Genomic DNA, 18307 nt, shown 5'->3' on the forward strand with positions numbered 1-18307 from the left:
GATTGTTGAACATTTAAGTTGCTTACATTATTCTTAGATTTTATGACCCTTTCAACCTCCAAAACTTGGTGTGTGTGTGTGTGTATATATATATATATATATATATATATATAAACTAAGAATTTGGTGCATATAATCTACAGATGAAAACTCATGGAAAGCAATATATTTTTGCAGCAGGTAGGGCCGGAGATGGGCCAGAACATTAAAATGTGGTTGTAACTGGTATACATATTTCTCTCATAGGTCTTAGAAGAAATCTGCCAGAAAAATAACTGGGGACAACCTGTTTATCAGCTTCATTCTGCAATTGGCCAGGACCAAAGACAACTATTCCTATATAAAATCACTATTCCTGCCCTTGCCAGCCAGAATCCTACTATGTATGTAACTATTCCATTTCATATGGTTTTTAATCAGCTCTTTAAATTTTCAATTTATTTAGCATCATTGCTAGAATCAACTACATAGGCCACTGTTTATTATAATTTTAGATTTGGAGAGGAAGGATAAAGTTCTACATTGAACAAGGAGGATAAAACAAAACATTAGATAGCTACTCATTCAGTATGCACTATCCATCCTGTCTACTAAATGAGGCAAGAGTCCTGTAAAAAAAATAGTATATGATCAGGTAATTAAAGGCTGTATCAAAGCATATGTATAAAGGAGACAAATTAAAGTTGCACAGGCAACCTTAATTCTGGAATTTCCTAACTTTTAAGTAATTGACTTTGCAACCTTAATAATGTTTTTTTAAATAGTTTTTGCTGGGTAATTTCTTAGGATTTTTAAAAAGCAAACTGAATAAACAGAAATTCCATCAAGTGGCATCACATTGATACCCACATGGTTCATCAGCAGGTTTGGAATCTTTAGACCCACCTCAGACTTCTGTCACGTGAGCTAATAGCAGTAGTGGGCTGTTATCCTCTACATGAACCAGCACTAGAGCAGGATTCATCACACACTCTGCTAGTGGGTTTCACAGGTATTTGCTGACAGCAGAGGAATGGTGAGAGTCAGGAATCTTGGATTCTATTCCCTGGTCTGTAGAGGCTCAAACTCTTCTGCCCATTTTCCTCAAGCTTGACTCTTTCTGCCTTGTCCCCTCCAACTTATTCCTGTCCAAGGCTCAACTCTTCCCCACCCTACTACTCATCCCAGTCTCCTTACCTACCCAGTCCCAGTCTCCACTCCTCAGGCTTCTCATACCAGTCCCAGTCCCCTTGCCCAGCTAGCTGTAGTCTTCCTCCTTTCAGGCTCAATCTCCCCCCCAGATCCTTCTCCCCAGACATTTGTCCAGCCAGTCCCAGTTCCTGCCCTCCTAGCCCCATAGTTAATCTGCCCCCCCCCATACTCAGCCCCTGGTTTCCAGTCACCACACTACCCTTATATATCTTGCTTATCCTCGCTGTCTCACAGACCCTGAGTTCCTCGTCCAAATTCAGTGTCCACCCACCACTGGCTGCTTATCCCAGTCTGTTTGTCTAGTCAATGCCAGTTCTCCCCCTATACCCCAGCTCCTTGTCAGATCTGACCCTCCCTCCCCACAACTCCCAGTATCCTTCTCCCCCTGTTGCCAGCTTCCAGTCCCAGTTTCCATCCCCCCACTTCCTTGTTCCAATCTACTCCCTCTGACCCCCTTGGCCCAGCCCTTGTGCCCCCTACATTCAAAACCAGAAGTCTCTTCCTCCATGTTGCCTGAGCCCAATGGGGGAGGTGGTGGCACTGAGAACACAGAAGAGACAGGCTCCATGCTCTCAGTTCTGGTACTCAAATACAGCCTGGCCCTGCCCCGTCCAGCCCTTATAAGAGCAGAGCTGCAAGCGCAGGGATAGTCATGCTCATCTTCTGACTGGAGCATTCCCAATGTGCACGGAATCTTTGGTGAACTTAGCTGCAAACCTCTGACAAGACTCTACTGAGCATGTGTGAACTGCAGTTTTTCAAAGGCTTTTAACTCAGCCAAATTTTGTCAGATTTTTCACAGGGATGGCAAAAATCAGATCCCTGATGCAAAGGCCACCGTGACCCTCTACCAAATTTCAAGCCCCTGCTCCAAAGCATTGGGGCATTACAGCTTTTCAAAGAAAAGATCTCCAGGATTTTTTAACAGTCAGTAAAACAATATATTTTCCCATAAACTCAACTTTTGGAAATGGCTGAACCATTTTTTAATTTTCCAAATTAAAAAATTAAAATCAGTCTGAGGCAGACAACTAGCTTGGAAAATTTCAGTCCAAACAGTTAAAATTTAACAAAGTATAAACAAAGTATAAGGGTCTGACAATGGGAAGTGTTGGGCAATCTTAATGATAGGCCGTGCCACTAACCCCGTCTATAATTATACCAACTAGGAATCAAATAGGGTATATTTCCACTGCTAACCTATAACAATATTTTGGATACATTTCACCAGATCACACCACATCATGTAATCAAAACGAATTGTTGATGAGTCATATTTAGCAAATATCCACTCCATATTTAAAAGTTACACCTCCAGTTTGAGGGAGTTTGCAAAAATAAGCAGAAATATGCAAGTTTTCAAGGTACATGGCTTTTTTTCCTGCATGAACCGTGAACTTCAGGCTGCTAACATTTTGTACTAGTGCATACATTAATAGTAAGTGTGTGTTTTTCTTTTATAGTAGTGTTTTTCTCAAATACATATTCTCTCAGAATATCAATAATGCACCATTTTTCTATTTGAGCAAAATACTTGACAGGGGGTATGAATTGTCACACTGTCATCCTTAGATTAGGATGCAGTTTTGTTGTAACCCCATTGGTCCCAGGATATCCAAGAGTCAAGGTGGTTGAGGTAATATCTTATATTGGACTAGCTTCTGTTGGTGAGATAGACAAGCTTTTAAGCTTACTCAGAGCTGTTCTGTAGGGCTGGAAATTGTACTCTGAGAGTGTGTCTACATTGCAATTAAAAACCTGGAGCTGGCCCGTGCCAGCTGACCCAGGCTCACCGGGCTCAGGCTAAGGGCTGTTTAATGCAATATAGACGTTCGGGCTCAGGCAGGAGCCTGGGCATTAAGGCCCCTGCAAGGTGGGAGGGGCCCAGTGCTCAGACTCCGGCCTAAGCCCAAATGTTTACATCAAAACTAAACAGCCCCACGAGCCTGTGTCAGCTGGCACAGGTAAGCCCAGGTGTCTAATTGCGGTATAGACATACCCAGATCGCCACAGCTAAATACATGGTAGAACAGACTAGCATTAGTAACCCTTAACACTGCTCCGGTCATAGGGGGGAAAGAGAGGGAAAACAAAGACATCTGCGGGGGGAGGGGTGATGAGAGTAAGTGGGTTATAGCTGGTTGTAATAAGCTGTAAATCCAGTGTCTCTGTTCAGTCCATGATTTTTAGTCTTCTAAAGTTATGAATTTAGACTCCCAGACTCACCTTTTGGAGGTGTTGTGCAGGTTTCCTTTGAGGATAAAGACTGAGAGGTCAGATATGTAGTCATTATTTTGTGAAAAGTGTTCACCCATGGGTGATACAGTGTTTTTGTCTTTTATCATTTGAATTTATTTGAGAGCATAGTGCCTGTTTGGTTTCATCCACATAGTTGTTTTGGGGGCATTTAGTGCATTGGATGAGATACATCACATGTTGTGGTCGGCAGGTGTAAGGCCCATGGAGCTTGAAAGGTGCATTGTGGGAGGTTTTGATCATTGTAGCAGAGGAGGTATGTCTGCAGGTTTTGCATCTCTTCTGGCAGGGGCTGGTGCCACTCTGAGTTGGTGTGTCCTGGTCTGTGAGGAGTTTGTGTCTGATCCTTTGAATAGTAAAAACAGCTAATGTTTTATTTCTGATTCATAGACATCCCTTCACACCTCCTAAGCTTAGTGCTTATGTTGAGGAAGCCAAGACATATGCTGCAGAATATACTCTTCAGACCTTGGGCGTTCCCACAGAGGGAGCAGAGACTCCTGCCACAGCTCCTGCTTTTCCAGGTACGTGAAGGTCTGTACTGAGATGCTCTTCTGAGGATATATTTTTGTTTGCTACTTAATTACATATAGCAGGATTGCAGCTATGTTCAGATTCAAAACTACTGAATGGAAATGCACATATTGTCTATCTGTTTACATATCTATGTATCCATTCCTGTCCCCTATTTGTGGGGAACATAATATAATACTCTGGGTTATGATAGTTTGCTGACATAAGAATGCATGTTTTCAAATGATGTACTATGACTTCACTGTAGGATCAAGTGAGAGAGGATGGGAGGAGAAAACTTGTTTAAATAAGTTTTGGAGATGGGCTTGAGCTTAAAATGTTTGGATCTGGATCTGCATCAGAACTTCCTCAAAGTTGGGAGTGTTTGGAGCTACAGTTTTGATTTGACCTACTAGAGAAATGAGGGGAGTCACTAAATTTAGGTCCTGATCCAAACTTTCCCAAAATTCAAAAGCATTAGGACTCATTGTTCCAGTCTGGTGGCCCATCTCTGATAAATAGCTTTAATAACTAGCCAAAATGACTAGAAATATTATGGAAAATATCAGGCAGAAACACAAATCCAATTTATAGACACTGCATTTACACTGTTCTCCACTGTGAATGTGCTTCTGAGATCCTGGGAACGCCTTGAGCCAAACTGCACACGAAGCATGCATTAATCATACTACTGAATTGTTTGCAGTATCTTGAGGATGGATTCAATATTATTATATATATATCCAGCTTCCTGCCACAGAAGTCCGCAAAAGCCACAGAAAAATCAATTTGTCTGGGTTTGTGAAGGCTTCCGCAGCATGTAAGCCAAATGGACTTCTTATTGAATTCAGTCCCCACTTACTGCTTCATTATAATATCTCCCTTTCTTTCACCCACCCTTTTTATTTGTCTTGGAAGCTTGACAAATACACATACATTAACTTTTCAGCCTGTAACACATTTGACTTTCTGTTATATTTCCATAATTTTCTGAATACTAAGTTAGTCATGTGGGGATAAATCTTGCCTTTAAATGTGTGTGCCTTCAGAGGAACTCATGCTCCTATGGGACTGGCTGGGCTCAGCTCTCTGCTCCAGGCTTTTCAACCTGGCCGCTGGTGCATGGGGTTGCAACACTGCTCACATTTGGCCCAGCCCGCCTAACAGTCTTGCTGCTCTTGAACTCCGCTCCAGGAGCCACATGCAAGTCCTCTCCACAGCCTCCCACCCAACTCTGGGATCAGTACCTGAATCCCTCCCTGGAACCTCCCCTTCCTGGGACCACCCACTTTAGCCCATCCCACTTGAGCCACTTGAAATGTTGGGGAGGTGTGCTCTATAGCCATATAAAGCGTAATTTCCACATTTTCCCAAGATTACGTATTGGAAATATCTCTCTTCTCTACATGATGTTACTTATACACACACACACATTCTGTGAGGAGACTGTGGTAGTGATTAAGCGTGACTGAATGGTGGAATGCAATTCCATCATTTATACAGATTTCTCGTCATGAAACCTGGCCGGGAACATCCTTGTATTACAGATATGTCTTGTCCTCCATATCCCAAGTGTGAAGTAGAGAATATAGGCCTATAGTAACATCTTTAGGGTACGTCTATATTTACCCGCTGGTTCGGCGGTAAGCAATCTATCTTCTGGGATCGATTTATCGCGTCTCGTCTAGACGCGATAAATCGATCCCGGAAGTGCTCGCTGTCGACGCCGGTAATCCTGCTCTGCGAGAAGAGTAGGCAGAGTCGACAGGGAAGCCTGCCTGCCGTGTGTGGACCCACGGTAACTACCTTTAAGTTCGAACTAATATACTTCGACTTCAGCTACGTGAATAACGTAGCTGAAATTGCCTATCTTAGTTCGAACTGGAGGCTTGGTGTGGACCAGCCCTTAGTTTAGAGCTAACCAAATACTAGGGGGAAATCATTCAGTGAATAGCGGGGCGGGGGAGGGAGTTGGGAAATGATGTGTTCTACAGATTATATATGAAAACTCTGCTAATTAGCTATACCAAAACTGTCACTGTCCAATATGACTGCAAAGTAGAGGAAAATTATCATTTATAACAGCTGATAAACCCAGATGTCAGAACAAGTAAGTATATTTAATCTAACAAATATACTGTTACCATCGACAATGAAATCGCCACCTGTTTACGTAATCGTATAGACAAAAGGATGGTTATCAGCTGTATCAGGTATATTTGCACGAAAATGCATTTTTGTGTTTGTTTTTCACTGCAGGATACACCATTGCTAATCCAGCTGCTACTGTACCAGCTACACAACTAAAACAAGCAGTGACGCTGGGACAAGATTTAGCACCTTACGCAACGTATGAAGCCTACCCTGCCTTTGCAGTGGCTACTCGTAGTGATGGTTATGGAACGTTTTGAGAGACTATTTTGTTTTTTTTTTTTTAAATCAATGTTTTCTTTTAATCAAGTGCAGCAAGAGGCTAGTTCAGTGTGATAATTATTGTGACCTCACGATTTTAAACTAATCTATTGTCCAAAATTAGATTTAGTGATAGTTTTATACTTCTAGATTGATAGTTTTACAATGGAACATATACCAAAACAAATTTTAAAAATCAGTTAAAAATCAATTTTTCACACTGGAAAAAAAACAACAAATTACTTTGGCCCAGGAAAAAGTTCTTCAAGGTTCTCAGGTATATATTACTGTGTGTGTTTACAAACAATAATCCATGCCAAATACAGAAATATTCCCAATTATGTAGCGACTTTAGAGCTTGAAAAGCAGTTCGCCGTCTCAGACTAGCTAGCTATGTTAGCGTACCCATATTCATGGTGCATAGCAAGACTTAAAAGCAGAAAGAGGGGCAGTTAGGCACCCAACTCCCACAATTTTTTTAAGTCTCCCCCTAATTCCTCAGGGGCACAAGTGCAGGCCAGCTTCAGGCACCAGCGCAGCAAGCAGGTGCTTGGGGTGGCCAATGGAGAGGGGTGGCATGTCCGGCTCTTCGGCAGCAATTCGGTGGCAGGTCCCTTAGTCCGTCTTGGAGGGAAGGACCAGCCGCCGAATTGCCGCCGAAAAATGAAGCGGCGGCGGTAGAGCTGCCACCGATGGAGCTTCCCCCCCCCCCCCCGCCACGTGGGGCAGCAAAAATGCTGGAGCTGGCCCTGCACAAGTGGGCTATACACGGGGGCAAAAGGGAGTTAGAAAGAACAGAATCCTCTTTCCAGGCTGCTGAGTGGTAGTGTTGCTCCACCTCAACCACTACTGCATGACATGAATGGTCGGTGGGATCACTATCCTTCCCCTTGAGAAACACAACAAATCTCTCATTCCCTTCTACAAAACAATTCACTTCCTCTGCATAGCAAAGCTCCCATGCTATCCCCAAACCGAGCCTGTGTGTGCTGGCTACCACCCCAGTCCAATACCACTGCCTGGCTCTCGCTAAATTAGCTACATTATGTCTCAGTCTCCGTTTTCCTTTCTTCCTCTCAGCTGTGTGTATGGATAGGAGGGGCTTTTTGTGTCCTTGGATGCCTCTTTTGTACTTGTACCTCATTCACATAATAAGCCAATGGGGAGTTGATTCTCTGCCTGCTCATCTGTAATAAGCGTAATGAGTTAGATGTGCCCTGACCATGCCAAACTATGTTGGCCCATGTGCACCTCCACCCACCTAGAAAATCCTACTATACCGCAGGTCAAGCAAACAATGTGTGAAATGTAAGGCAACCCTGGGTGCACAGAGGTCCTGCACGCAGCTTTGGTTCCTTTGAAAATCATATATGAGCCTATCTTCCATATAAACACTAGATTAGAGGCATTAAACACTCATTTAGGTATCTAAAGTGTTTTGAAAACTCTGGCCAATATAGCAAACGCTGGTTTTCACACATTTAGCAGTAAAATCTGATGTGCTTGTTTATGTGCATTTGATGTTTAATGTAGAGGATAGGTTTCAGTCACTGGAGTTTTCTCTATTCCCTTGTAGTGCTTAAGTCTGTATAGAAGAAGGCAAAATCTCAACAAAATAATGTATTTTCAACTAGAGAGTAAATAATTTAGAAAAGCAGCCCGTAACTACTAATGGTGCAATCCGAAAAAGGGCTTGTTTATCATGGCTGATTTTCAGTTAAACCGGCCATGAGAATTCAGAAGTGAGATTTAATCATCATGCTTGCTAAACCTCTCTGAAGATCAGTGTGCTTCTAGCACAAGTCATCTCAATGGGACAAATTCACTGTGGGTGTAAGCAAGTTCTTGGAATTACATCCTCTTACACTAGCAGTTAATTGCCTATTGTCCCTGAGAGCATTCGCCTCTACTATAAAAATTATACTAAGAGAAATTTAAAGCCATATAAAATGTAAGAAAACGGAACTTTGGAGAAATCTGCCTGTGTTCATCAACAGTTTAGCACGACACTGAAGCCATGTCAAAGTTGCATTATAATTTAAACCAATAGAATCTTTTAATGGCCTTTTGGCCAAAATCCAGTGAAGTATCAATTTAAGAACTGAAATATCATCTGTTGCAGTCTATAGCCGGCCCTTGCAATTGACTAATTAATTGCACAATATGTTTTCCCATTGTATTCATTAGTCTTGTGACAAGTATGGTAAGGGTTTGTGCAATGCCTGGTCTTATTACCATTTCTGAGGGTTGCAAGTTGATAGTGATCTTTTGAACCTCCCAAAAGCCATTGTACATGTGCCTTTCAACTTTCTTTAAAAAAAAAATCAGCTGTTGAAATGACCTGATATCTCCATTAGCCTGAGGAGCCAGAACCTGTAGGCTGTAAAATGACATTATATCATACAGGCAAGCTCTGGTGATTTTAAAATTCCCCTTTGATTTACAGCATGGGAGAAACATCCTTTCACTGCAATATCAGTCACCTCACACCTACCCAGGAAAACCATCTCCTCTCCAACGAGTGAAAAGACTGAGATATAGCACACATCTTTTAATCACACCAAAATGTGGAGCGCTTCCAACTGTAAGATACTGCATTCCAATTCCTGAGGGGATGATAAGGTAGACTGGTCTGTCTGAGCATCTCAGAAAGCTTGCATTCTCCTTTCACATGATATTTCTGCGGGATGTAGAACCTATAGTTCATACTGTAGCCACACAGACCCTCCTAGTGTGTATCCCACTGTACCCATATGGTACTCACGTCACTTTAAGCCTAGTGAGTCAACACTAGTTATGAAATTGTGTAGTCAGAAAGCTGTGACATTTTTGAGAAGATAAGCCCAAAGAAGTTTGCTGAATGTGACACTTGATTTTTTTACTACTGTAAATCCGCAAACATTATAGAAAATGTAGGGCTCTTTGGTTCCAGACATATCACACAGAAATGTACTTGAGGCACCAGATTTGGACCCAACTTTCCCAAAATTCGAGAGTGTTCATATATGAGGTTTTGGTTTGGGCCCATTTTTAATTAATAAAACTTGAGCTAAGACTAAACTATACTAAATTACAGAAGTTGCACCTAATTAACATCAATAATTTGCAATGTTTGAAATGAAATGAAATTAAACAATCAGCAAGAAAACACACTGTAGATTGTTCATAGGGTGAGGAAGCAAGAACCAGACACAATACAGTTGTGTACAGAATCCAGACAATAGCAATCACACCGTGTAACACAAACTTACTTTTATAGACACAAAGTACTGCCTTGTAAGGTGCTCTGATGACAACTGACATCACTCTAACAGGATCCTCCTGAGACAATGCTACAGTTTGCACGTATACGAGCAGAATAAGAAAGCTTAACCTATGGTCCTGGATTTCTAGTTTTTCCTTATTAGGTGAACTGTAAATGTTACTCTATGCATATGAAATCAAGAAAAATAAGTCCTGACCCAAATCTCTCTTCCTTTAAAAAATCATATATTTTATTGCACAATTTGGAGTATGAAGTAATTATAAGTTCAAAACTAGTAGAGTCCAAAATACAGAGGCAAAGCGCAATAAGTTATTATTCACAATAATCCAGTACTAGTCTCTTTTTAGTGACAAAATGTCGTGCATGTTAATAAATGGTTATTAAGGTCCTCAGAGATAATAGTTTTAGTACAAAGAGAAAGGAAGCTTATAATAGCTCAGTCTATATCTCAACGTTATTCACAAATATCAGATTTTCATATTGTAGTCACTGGTCATTTTTTTAATGCCACTATTTCAGCTATGCACCTTCTCCATCAAAAAGCAAAACAAGTACTTTCACCACCTTTCACCCATTGACACACCGGTTACATGAGAGGCACTCAATGCTAAAAAATTACCTGATCCTGCCTGACCCAGTGTAGTTAAGACTGTTGCCTTGATTTCAGTGAGAAATGGATCAGGCCCCAAATTTGTAAACCAGTATATGTGAAATAACGACACTGTGAAAATTATTTTGCTTTCTAAGTAGAGTTTTATATATATATAAAACTCTTCAAAGCACATTGGTATATGAAATAGTGTTTACTAGACTAGTAACAGTTAAGTGTTTGTATTTACCTTTTTCTCGTATTTTTGTGACTTACTTGTAGTAGTAATGGAACAAATGTATAAGCTGTATAGTCTCTAATGCTATTAGTCTACCTATTCCTACAGTGTTTGCAACTTTGTTATAGAGAGACAGGGATTACTCTTCTAAAACCCTAATCACTCTTTTAAATGTATGTGCTCTATAGAATTTATATAGGAAACTTAAAGGGACACTGTCAAGATATTTGTAATCATTTTTAAAACTCTTGGTTTTTCTTTTTAGTTCATTATTCTCTGTAACCCACTGGAGGCTTGAGAGTAAACTATGTTTTTAACATTGGGCCTGCTACAGTGCCATTGAAATCCATTGTCCTTGACTACAATGGGAACAGAATCAGACCTATTTTCTCTCCACCCATCACACCCATCCCCTGGTTTGGCATCATAAGATTGCTTATCCATGCTATTTCCAGCTTCCAGGTTGTTTGTTCATTTTAAGTTTTAAAGCATTAGCTTCGGTAAGAAAAAACAACAGTTTATATGGTCTGATTCTGATTGCGTTTGATACACACGCATGTAGTTCCACTAAGTTCAATGGCATTATTCTTGATTTAGGCCAGCATGAAAGGAGAATCAAGCACATTGGTTTTGCAAAGTTGCATGAAGAAGGATGGTTTTATCACTTAGAATGAGGAACCCTGCTTTTGGCAAGTCTCTTAATGCCTTTGTGCTCACTCTCTTTATCTGTAAAACTTGCCTAATAAAACTGTCCTTTCCCCTTCTTCCTAGATTAAATTCATTAATGTCTGTAAAGCACATTAGTATCTTCAGCTGGAGAGTGGTATCTAAGTGCAAAGTACTCAGATATAAAAGGGGACTCAAGTATCAGGGGGTAGCCATGTTAGTCTGTATCTACAAAAACAACAAGGAGTCTGGTGGCACCTTAAAGACTAACAGATTTATTTGGGCATAAGCTTTCGTGAGTAAAAACCTGTAATCATTTGGGATTTACCCACCTTGGCAGTATCCCTTTAAGGGTTTTTGGAAAACAAAAGGGAAATTACATTGTTTGTCAATTCTTTGGTGCCCCCTAGTCTCTAGAGTGTCATATTAATTTAGTTCATTGTTGTATTGTCAAAAGCTTATTCATACATCAGAGCCACTTGAAATGAAATGGGCCCCAGTCCTGCTCTTCTTAGGTGAGGTAAAACTCTCATTAACTTCGATGGATGTTTTGCCTGAATAAAAAGTGCAAGATCTGGCCACATTTGTGAAAGTTCAGCTCTTCTGTAACTGCTGGAGCTAATGGAGCTTATTTCTATTTATACACTTTAGACACTGTCTCATTAAGGTGATTAAAAAAAAAACATGGCATTCTCCTCTACAATTGATACAGAACTGTTTGCTTGCTGAGAATGACAGCACTGCAGGGAAACCATTTAAGCCCAGCCATTGTACTCAGAAGTTTAAATAATTAATACTATTGTTGGTGTTTTAGCTCAATTTTCCCTTATACATATCCATTTTAAATCATTTTTAGCAATGATACACTAGTGAAAATTGCCAAGAACTAATGTATCCATACATCTACTATTAACGAAAAAGACTTCTGTCAGTAAAAAATGTTTCTCACTTTCATTTGTTAAATAACTATATACTTCTTTTTTTCCAGCTATTTATATAAGGTAAGTTATAACAGGTGCCAAAGCAAAGAAACAGGAACAGTATTAAAAAGTGTGTGCATAAAGCACTTATTTTTGTACTTTTAGTACAATATTTGTATAGCGTTCTAACACTGTGAAATGTAATAAAAATCATACCATCCATTTACTGGAAAAGCAATCATCTGTTTTGAAAAAATAAAATAAAATTTCCATCTAAGAATCAGGAATTCAAGGGATATTGTAAATTGGATTAAAGCAATTTTGTAATTATTGGCTCATCAAAGGGCATTAACTGGACTTTGAAATATCATTAAACTTTCTAAACTAACATGAAAGTTTCTCTGTTTTTGTTTGTTTGTTTGTTTGTTTGTTTTTGGTCAGTTGGCCATAGCTTCATCTAAGAGTCATTCTGCGTATTGTACGTAAGAAAACAGTTCAGGTTCTGTTGAGCTTAGTATGGAGTGATGCCACATATAATAAGTATGCAAATAAAAATGTATCATTATTAAGCTGACTCTTCAAATCAAAGATTAAGGGTGTTTTCGGATTTATGTCCCATTTATAATAAATAAGTGATCACTAAAATTAAACTTCAACTGTGCCACCTAGTGGAAAAAATAAATAGTTACATTTGCTTTTTAAATTGGTTACAATAGGAATAGAGTTATATACGCGATTTAACAATTCTGTGTCCCAGCAGATCAGTCACACCAGACGCACAAAGAAGTACTGGTGATCTCTATGGGAGTGGCTCTGCAACAGTAAGCACTGAGCCCTTTGCTGACTCTCACTCAGGACTAGATATATAATAGCTTCAATTTAAAAGAGCCCCTAGGATTTCAGAAGGACATTCCATAAGGATATAATGTATCTGAAAAGGATATATAATGAAATCAAGATCCAGAGGCCCTGTTATTTTCCTGGAATAGGAACTAAATGGCTTATTTTATTTTAAGGAAAATATGCATCTTCTAAACTGAAAACTAAATAGTTGGAAGTCTAAGAGGTTTGGAATCCAAGGTGGGGTTCATGTGTATGAAACAAACAGAAGAGCCTAGATATTATTCTAAAAACAAGCCAAAATATAGCCTGTAACTTGCAAAAACCTCAATATTAGTTTGAGCAACGAGTCATCCTTGTGGTACCATAGAGACTAACACATTTATTTGGGCATAAGCTTATTTTAGCCCACGAAAGCTTATGCCCAAATAAATGTGTTAGTCTTTAAGGTTCCACAAGGACGACTCGTTGTTTTTGCTGATACAGACTAACACGGCTACCACCCTGAAACCTGTATTAGTTTGGTTCCTCTCTCCCACTTTAGGCTGAGCTAGAGCACACACAGCATAAGCAGTTCAGAGTTTACAGAGCTAACGTGTTTTCAAAGCAATCTGTGCCTTCTGTACAACTGCAGTCCGTCAGGGTAGACAGTACTAAATTGTTTTGTACAGTCAAGGTCATTCCAATACTTCAGATAACAGCATTTGTTTGAAAGCTGGCCAGCCCTGAACTATTAGAAAAACAACATTTTTTCAAAAGCTCACTGCTTTTTTTCTGGATGGAATGTCTCACAAATCCAAATTCCCAAGCTTCATATAAAAAAAAAATCTGGTTTGGCGCATTCATGTAAGCCTTTGGTGAATGTAAAATCATATATAAAATACAAGAAAAATATTATAAATTCCATTACATCTAAGAATTTGTGAATGGTATATATAAGATCTGAATCGGAGCTACGGGAAGGATGGGTTTGGGACTTTGGTTATATAAGCATTTAAAATTCTGGATTGTTATCTGAATCTTTTCCAAACTACCTGTGCTTCTTAGGTCTGTAAAACCAGACAAGGAATCTTGCAAGAAGAAAATTTCTCATGATACTTCTAGTACTTTCAGGATACCAGAATTTTACTCTTGTTCTCAATTAGATTACTGGACCTAGATTTAATAAAATTCCATGGAATGGATTAAGATAACTCAATATATTACATAAATATATTTAAAGGAACATATAGAAACACCACTAAGACATTACTCATAATGAAAGTAACCCCATAATTTATTAGCAGTCTCTTGCCCTCCCTTTCACCCTACTTTAGCCAGGATTGAATCACTTCTATAATTAGATTATAAACTCCTCAGTGCAAGGATCATGTATTTAATTTGTTTAGCAAAGAGCCCAGCACTCTTTGGGCATTGTCTAAAGAAAGAAGGGGGAGAGAGAAGGAATGCACAGAGACTGAGAACAGACAGAAGAGAGAGAGGCAAAGGAAAAAAGCAAGAAAGACAAGTTGTAGCCAGTGTGCAGAGTGACACCCTGGAAAAAAAGCTAGAGAGAGAGCAATGAGGTCTGTTGGCTAAAATGGCTTGTACCTGTAAGCTAAGAAACTGCTCCTTTTGTTCATGGTTCCTCCTGCTTTCAGAGAAGCAGGACTTTGTACACTTCTTGTAAATAAACAAGATTGCATCAAAGAAAATACCAGACTCCAACAATTTCTTCTCCCACCCAGAACATCCCAGCTTGACTAGCCACTCAAGTAAAAAAAAAAGGGGGGGAGAGGGCATCAAGACAAACCTTCTCTGGGACTGCTACTACAGATGTCAATTGAAATTGGATTTGTGGCAATAGTTATCAGACCAAATTCCTCATGGTGTAAATGGATGAGTCCTCATTAAAGTCAGTGGAGCTGCATTCATTTTTATCAGCACACAATTAGGCCCATAGAACACAAATGTGTTCACTAACGTCTGAAAAGCTGCTGTTTATTGAAAATATATGTTTACAAAAGTTCAGGTTTTGTTTAATTTTCATTTCTCCTGCTAATGCGGTGACTATCTTGAGTAAAATGATCCCAAATGTCAGTTACTGTGCTTACAAATGGAAACAGTATCACTATCTAAAGATACCACCATGCTATAAATGCATTTTGATGCAGCATGCTTAATCTTGGCACAGGCAGTGATTTCTGTTGGGTATAAGAACCAACTCTCAAAGTGTCTGGCTTGTGAAGTGAATTTCCCCTCAGACTCCCAAGGGAACAGGGTATTTGCTGGGTTGTCTAGTTCCCCCATGATAGACATAAGCATGACTGGTCTCAGCCCATTCACTATTAGCTTAGACCTGGCTCTTTCAGGGAATAAGGCACAAATGAGATGTGCTAGCAGAGAAGTAAATGGAATTATCAGACATTGACAAGAGGCAGCCTTTTGCTAGATAAGAGACTTCTGTCGGTTATAGTTGTTGAAGGAGACAAAGAAATATATTGGAATGGTGCATTACATGGATATTTTTTCCTTCTTGTTCAGTGAAGTGCAATCAGACAGCATTGGTATCAGTACAACAAGGACAAGAAGAAAGCAAAATGTCAGAAAAATGCCACTATATCGGACAACTGCACAGCAGCATTTTCCCATGCACTAACCTTCTATTGAAGAAACACCCTAATTGATGTGTTATGTTCAGGTATCGTGTAATATGAAGGTATGTACAACAATGAGAGGCCAGTCAGGACTCCTGAACAACAAGGAAGTGTAGCTCACGGCAGATAAGGATATAAGATTCTGATTTGTGTCCAAGACATGACCACAGTTTAAATCCCCATTCAACTGCAGAGCCCACAGGCTGACAAAAGGTCAGTTGAGTGTTTAATAGGGAAAATGGATTTGTCCCTGACATACATTCAAACACGAGTCCCTGAAAGGTGCAGGGCTGCATAGAGCACACGTGAGGTGAGGTAAGAGTATTCAAAGTAACAAAGGGGCAGTCAGCCAGAAGGTGGTGGTACAGGACCTCAGGCAGATGGTGAGGTGTCAGGAGTAAAAGGCCCCATCACCAGTTAGTTTAGATGATGGGGTATTTGTTGGGCATCAACTCCTCTTCGGAAGCTGCAATTCCTTTCAAGAGGAAAAGACAGGGTGAAATGAGCAGTTTGGAGGAGACCATTTCATAGTTGCGTGGGAGGATATGGCCTATCTTCCTGGGCAAAATTTGAATTGGTTGACAGGGTGAGTGGGTAGCCAGTTAACTCTTGCAGTAGATAAATTCAGTTCAAGTTTTCAAAACAAAATTTTGGCCAAAACCTTTGGCCATCATATCATGTCAGTGAGTTCATTCTGGGGCAGTGGAGAAGGGTACACAGAGGAGGTGACGGTCAGCAATGATGCTATTATTGGTAACCTGCTAGAATTGCAAGCTCTGGGACTTGTGTGAGCAGAAGTTATAATGTAGTTTCCATTGAGCTTGTCTCAGAACAGAGACATGTGGAAATTATTCCTTAAATACCTGAATGTGTATATTTACATTTTTTTCTGTTTACATTAATTCTGAATTCTACCTGTTCCACTGAACTGGGCAGTAGTGTCCAGAACTCCCAGTGCTAGAATAGGTAGCATTACAATTTGCTTTGTTCCTGCATTCTTCAGTATCATTATTTATGGAAGTACTGAATCCTAATGATTAGAGAGATTTCAACATTCTGCTGCTAACTATTTATATTACATAATGTTCACTAGGAAGGTTCCCAAAGCTGGGCAGATACTTAATCAGAAAAAAAAACAACAGCCTAGGAAGAACTGAAGAATAACCTTAAATACCCAGAAGCAATTTTTGAAGAATTTTAAGGAGGTCAGCTGTATTCTGAGCTTTACTCCATCAAGAAGAATTTGTTCTGCCAGTTCTATTATTCTACCTCATTTACTTTACTAATTTTCTGCTCTACCTCATTTAACTCCACTTATTTCCTGCTTTCATTTTGTTTTAAGATCATGGCAAACACAGAACTTAGGTTTATTTCTTCCTTCAAAAGGTGCCTTAGAGCTCTCAGAAACTGCCGTTCACTTTGTTGTCTCATCTGACTAGATGATACATCAAGCAACCGTCAGATTTTCTTTGATGAATACCAGTGACTAAAATTCAAAAACCCAAAGAAGGCCAGAGAAATAATACTTCCCTAAATTAAAGCAATATGTTTGTGTTGGACAGTAAGATTCAGCTGAAAAATCATATTAGTGCTCTGAAATAGGACAAACATGGAGAATTGAAACCTTCAGAGAGAAGATTGAAGACCTGGAAAACCTGAAGATGGCCACACATACATCAGTTCATTGGACAGATTGGGACTATGTTGGCACTGTCCTCACCCTCTGGTGCTGTCAGGAGGTCCCAGCAATATAAATTCTGTTCCCCTAACTTCACATTACCAGTATTGTCAGCAAGGAAACCCAGTCAACTTGGTGGTAATTCACGAAACAGCGAAGATATTGCTCAAGGACCTGGTTAATCCCCTCTGTTTTCCCATTACTGCATGGGTGATAAACAGACAAGAGTTGGTATTATGTGCCCAGAAGGCTTAGAAACTCCTGCCAAAAATGGGAGATGAAGTGATAGCCTCTGTCTCACATGATGGCAGTTGGCAATCAGTGGTAATGAAAATTGTTCCCCAGGAAAAGACAGGCAGTCTTTGGAGTGCTAGGATTGTGGGGCATAGGATAAAGTGTACCATTTTGGTAAAAAGGTCCACCATCAATAAAATCATTGTATGCCCCTGAGAGAGTGGCAGCTCCACAATAAAGTCCATGAATATGGTAGGCCATGGCTGAGGTGGAGTGGACAGGGGCTGGAGAAGACCAAGAGGCCTTGAGCATTGGCATTTGGTGCAGAGGTCACAGATTTTATACATTGCTTGACAGAAATATGCAGGCCTGGCCACAAGAAAGTCCTTGAAACCAAGTTCCAAGTCTTGAAATAACTGAAGTGTCCAGCAAGAGGGGTATCATGGCAGAGCTTGAGGACCTGAAGCCAGGACTGTCCATCTGGGACGTAGATACAGTCCTTGTAATAGAATGCCATCTTGTAGCCTGAACTCAGCAACAGTACCAACGTCACCCGTGGTCTGGCAGGTTTGAGTGGCAAAGGAGATGGGGTAACAGGGAATAGCTGGAAGACATCAGGTTGTTCCCTACCATCTCAGAAACAAAGTTGGACACCTTGTTGATCATGGAGGGAGTTTTCCTACCAGGCTCATGGTATTCATCTTTTCAGGGCAGGGCATTGGCCTGTCCATTTCTGGCCCCCAGGCAATAGGTGACCACAAAAACCAAACCAGGCAAAGAAGAGGGACCAGTGGATCTGATGTTGATTAAGATGTCTCTCTGTCCAGAGGTATTCCAGGTTTTTGTGATCTATCAGACTCTGGAAGGAG

At 40.2% G+C, this 18307-nt stretch overlaps 1 protein-coding gene across 4 annotated transcripts in view; it reads left to right on the top strand.

Moving 5' to 3' along the window:
- A1CF (APOBEC1 complementation factor) overlaps positions 1-12438 on the top strand; it is a 52537-nt gene extending 40099 nt beyond the window's left edge. For 3 of the 4 annotated variants that reach the window (XM_054034943.1, XM_054034944.1, XM_054034946.1), the window contains 3 exons: positions 247-383; positions 3838-3971; positions 6220-12438. In XM_054034943.1, coding sequence (XP_053890918.1) covers positions 247-383; positions 3838-3971; positions 6220-6371 — 423 coding nt within the window. In that variant the 3' untranslated portion in view covers positions 6372-12438. Of the gene's footprint in view, positions 1-246; positions 384-3837; positions 3982-6219 lie in introns of all 4 variants that reach the window. The other variant, XM_054034945.1, reaches the window with a different exon arrangement.
- The last annotated feature ends 5869 nt before the right edge of the window (positions 12439-18307 follow it).

This window comes from Malaclemys terrapin, chromosome 7, assembly GCF_027887155.1.
Source record: "Malaclemys terrapin pileata isolate rMalTer1 chromosome 7, rMalTer1.hap1, whole genome shotgun sequence".
NCBI lineage: Eukaryota > Metazoa > Chordata > Testudines > Emydidae > Malaclemys > Malaclemys terrapin.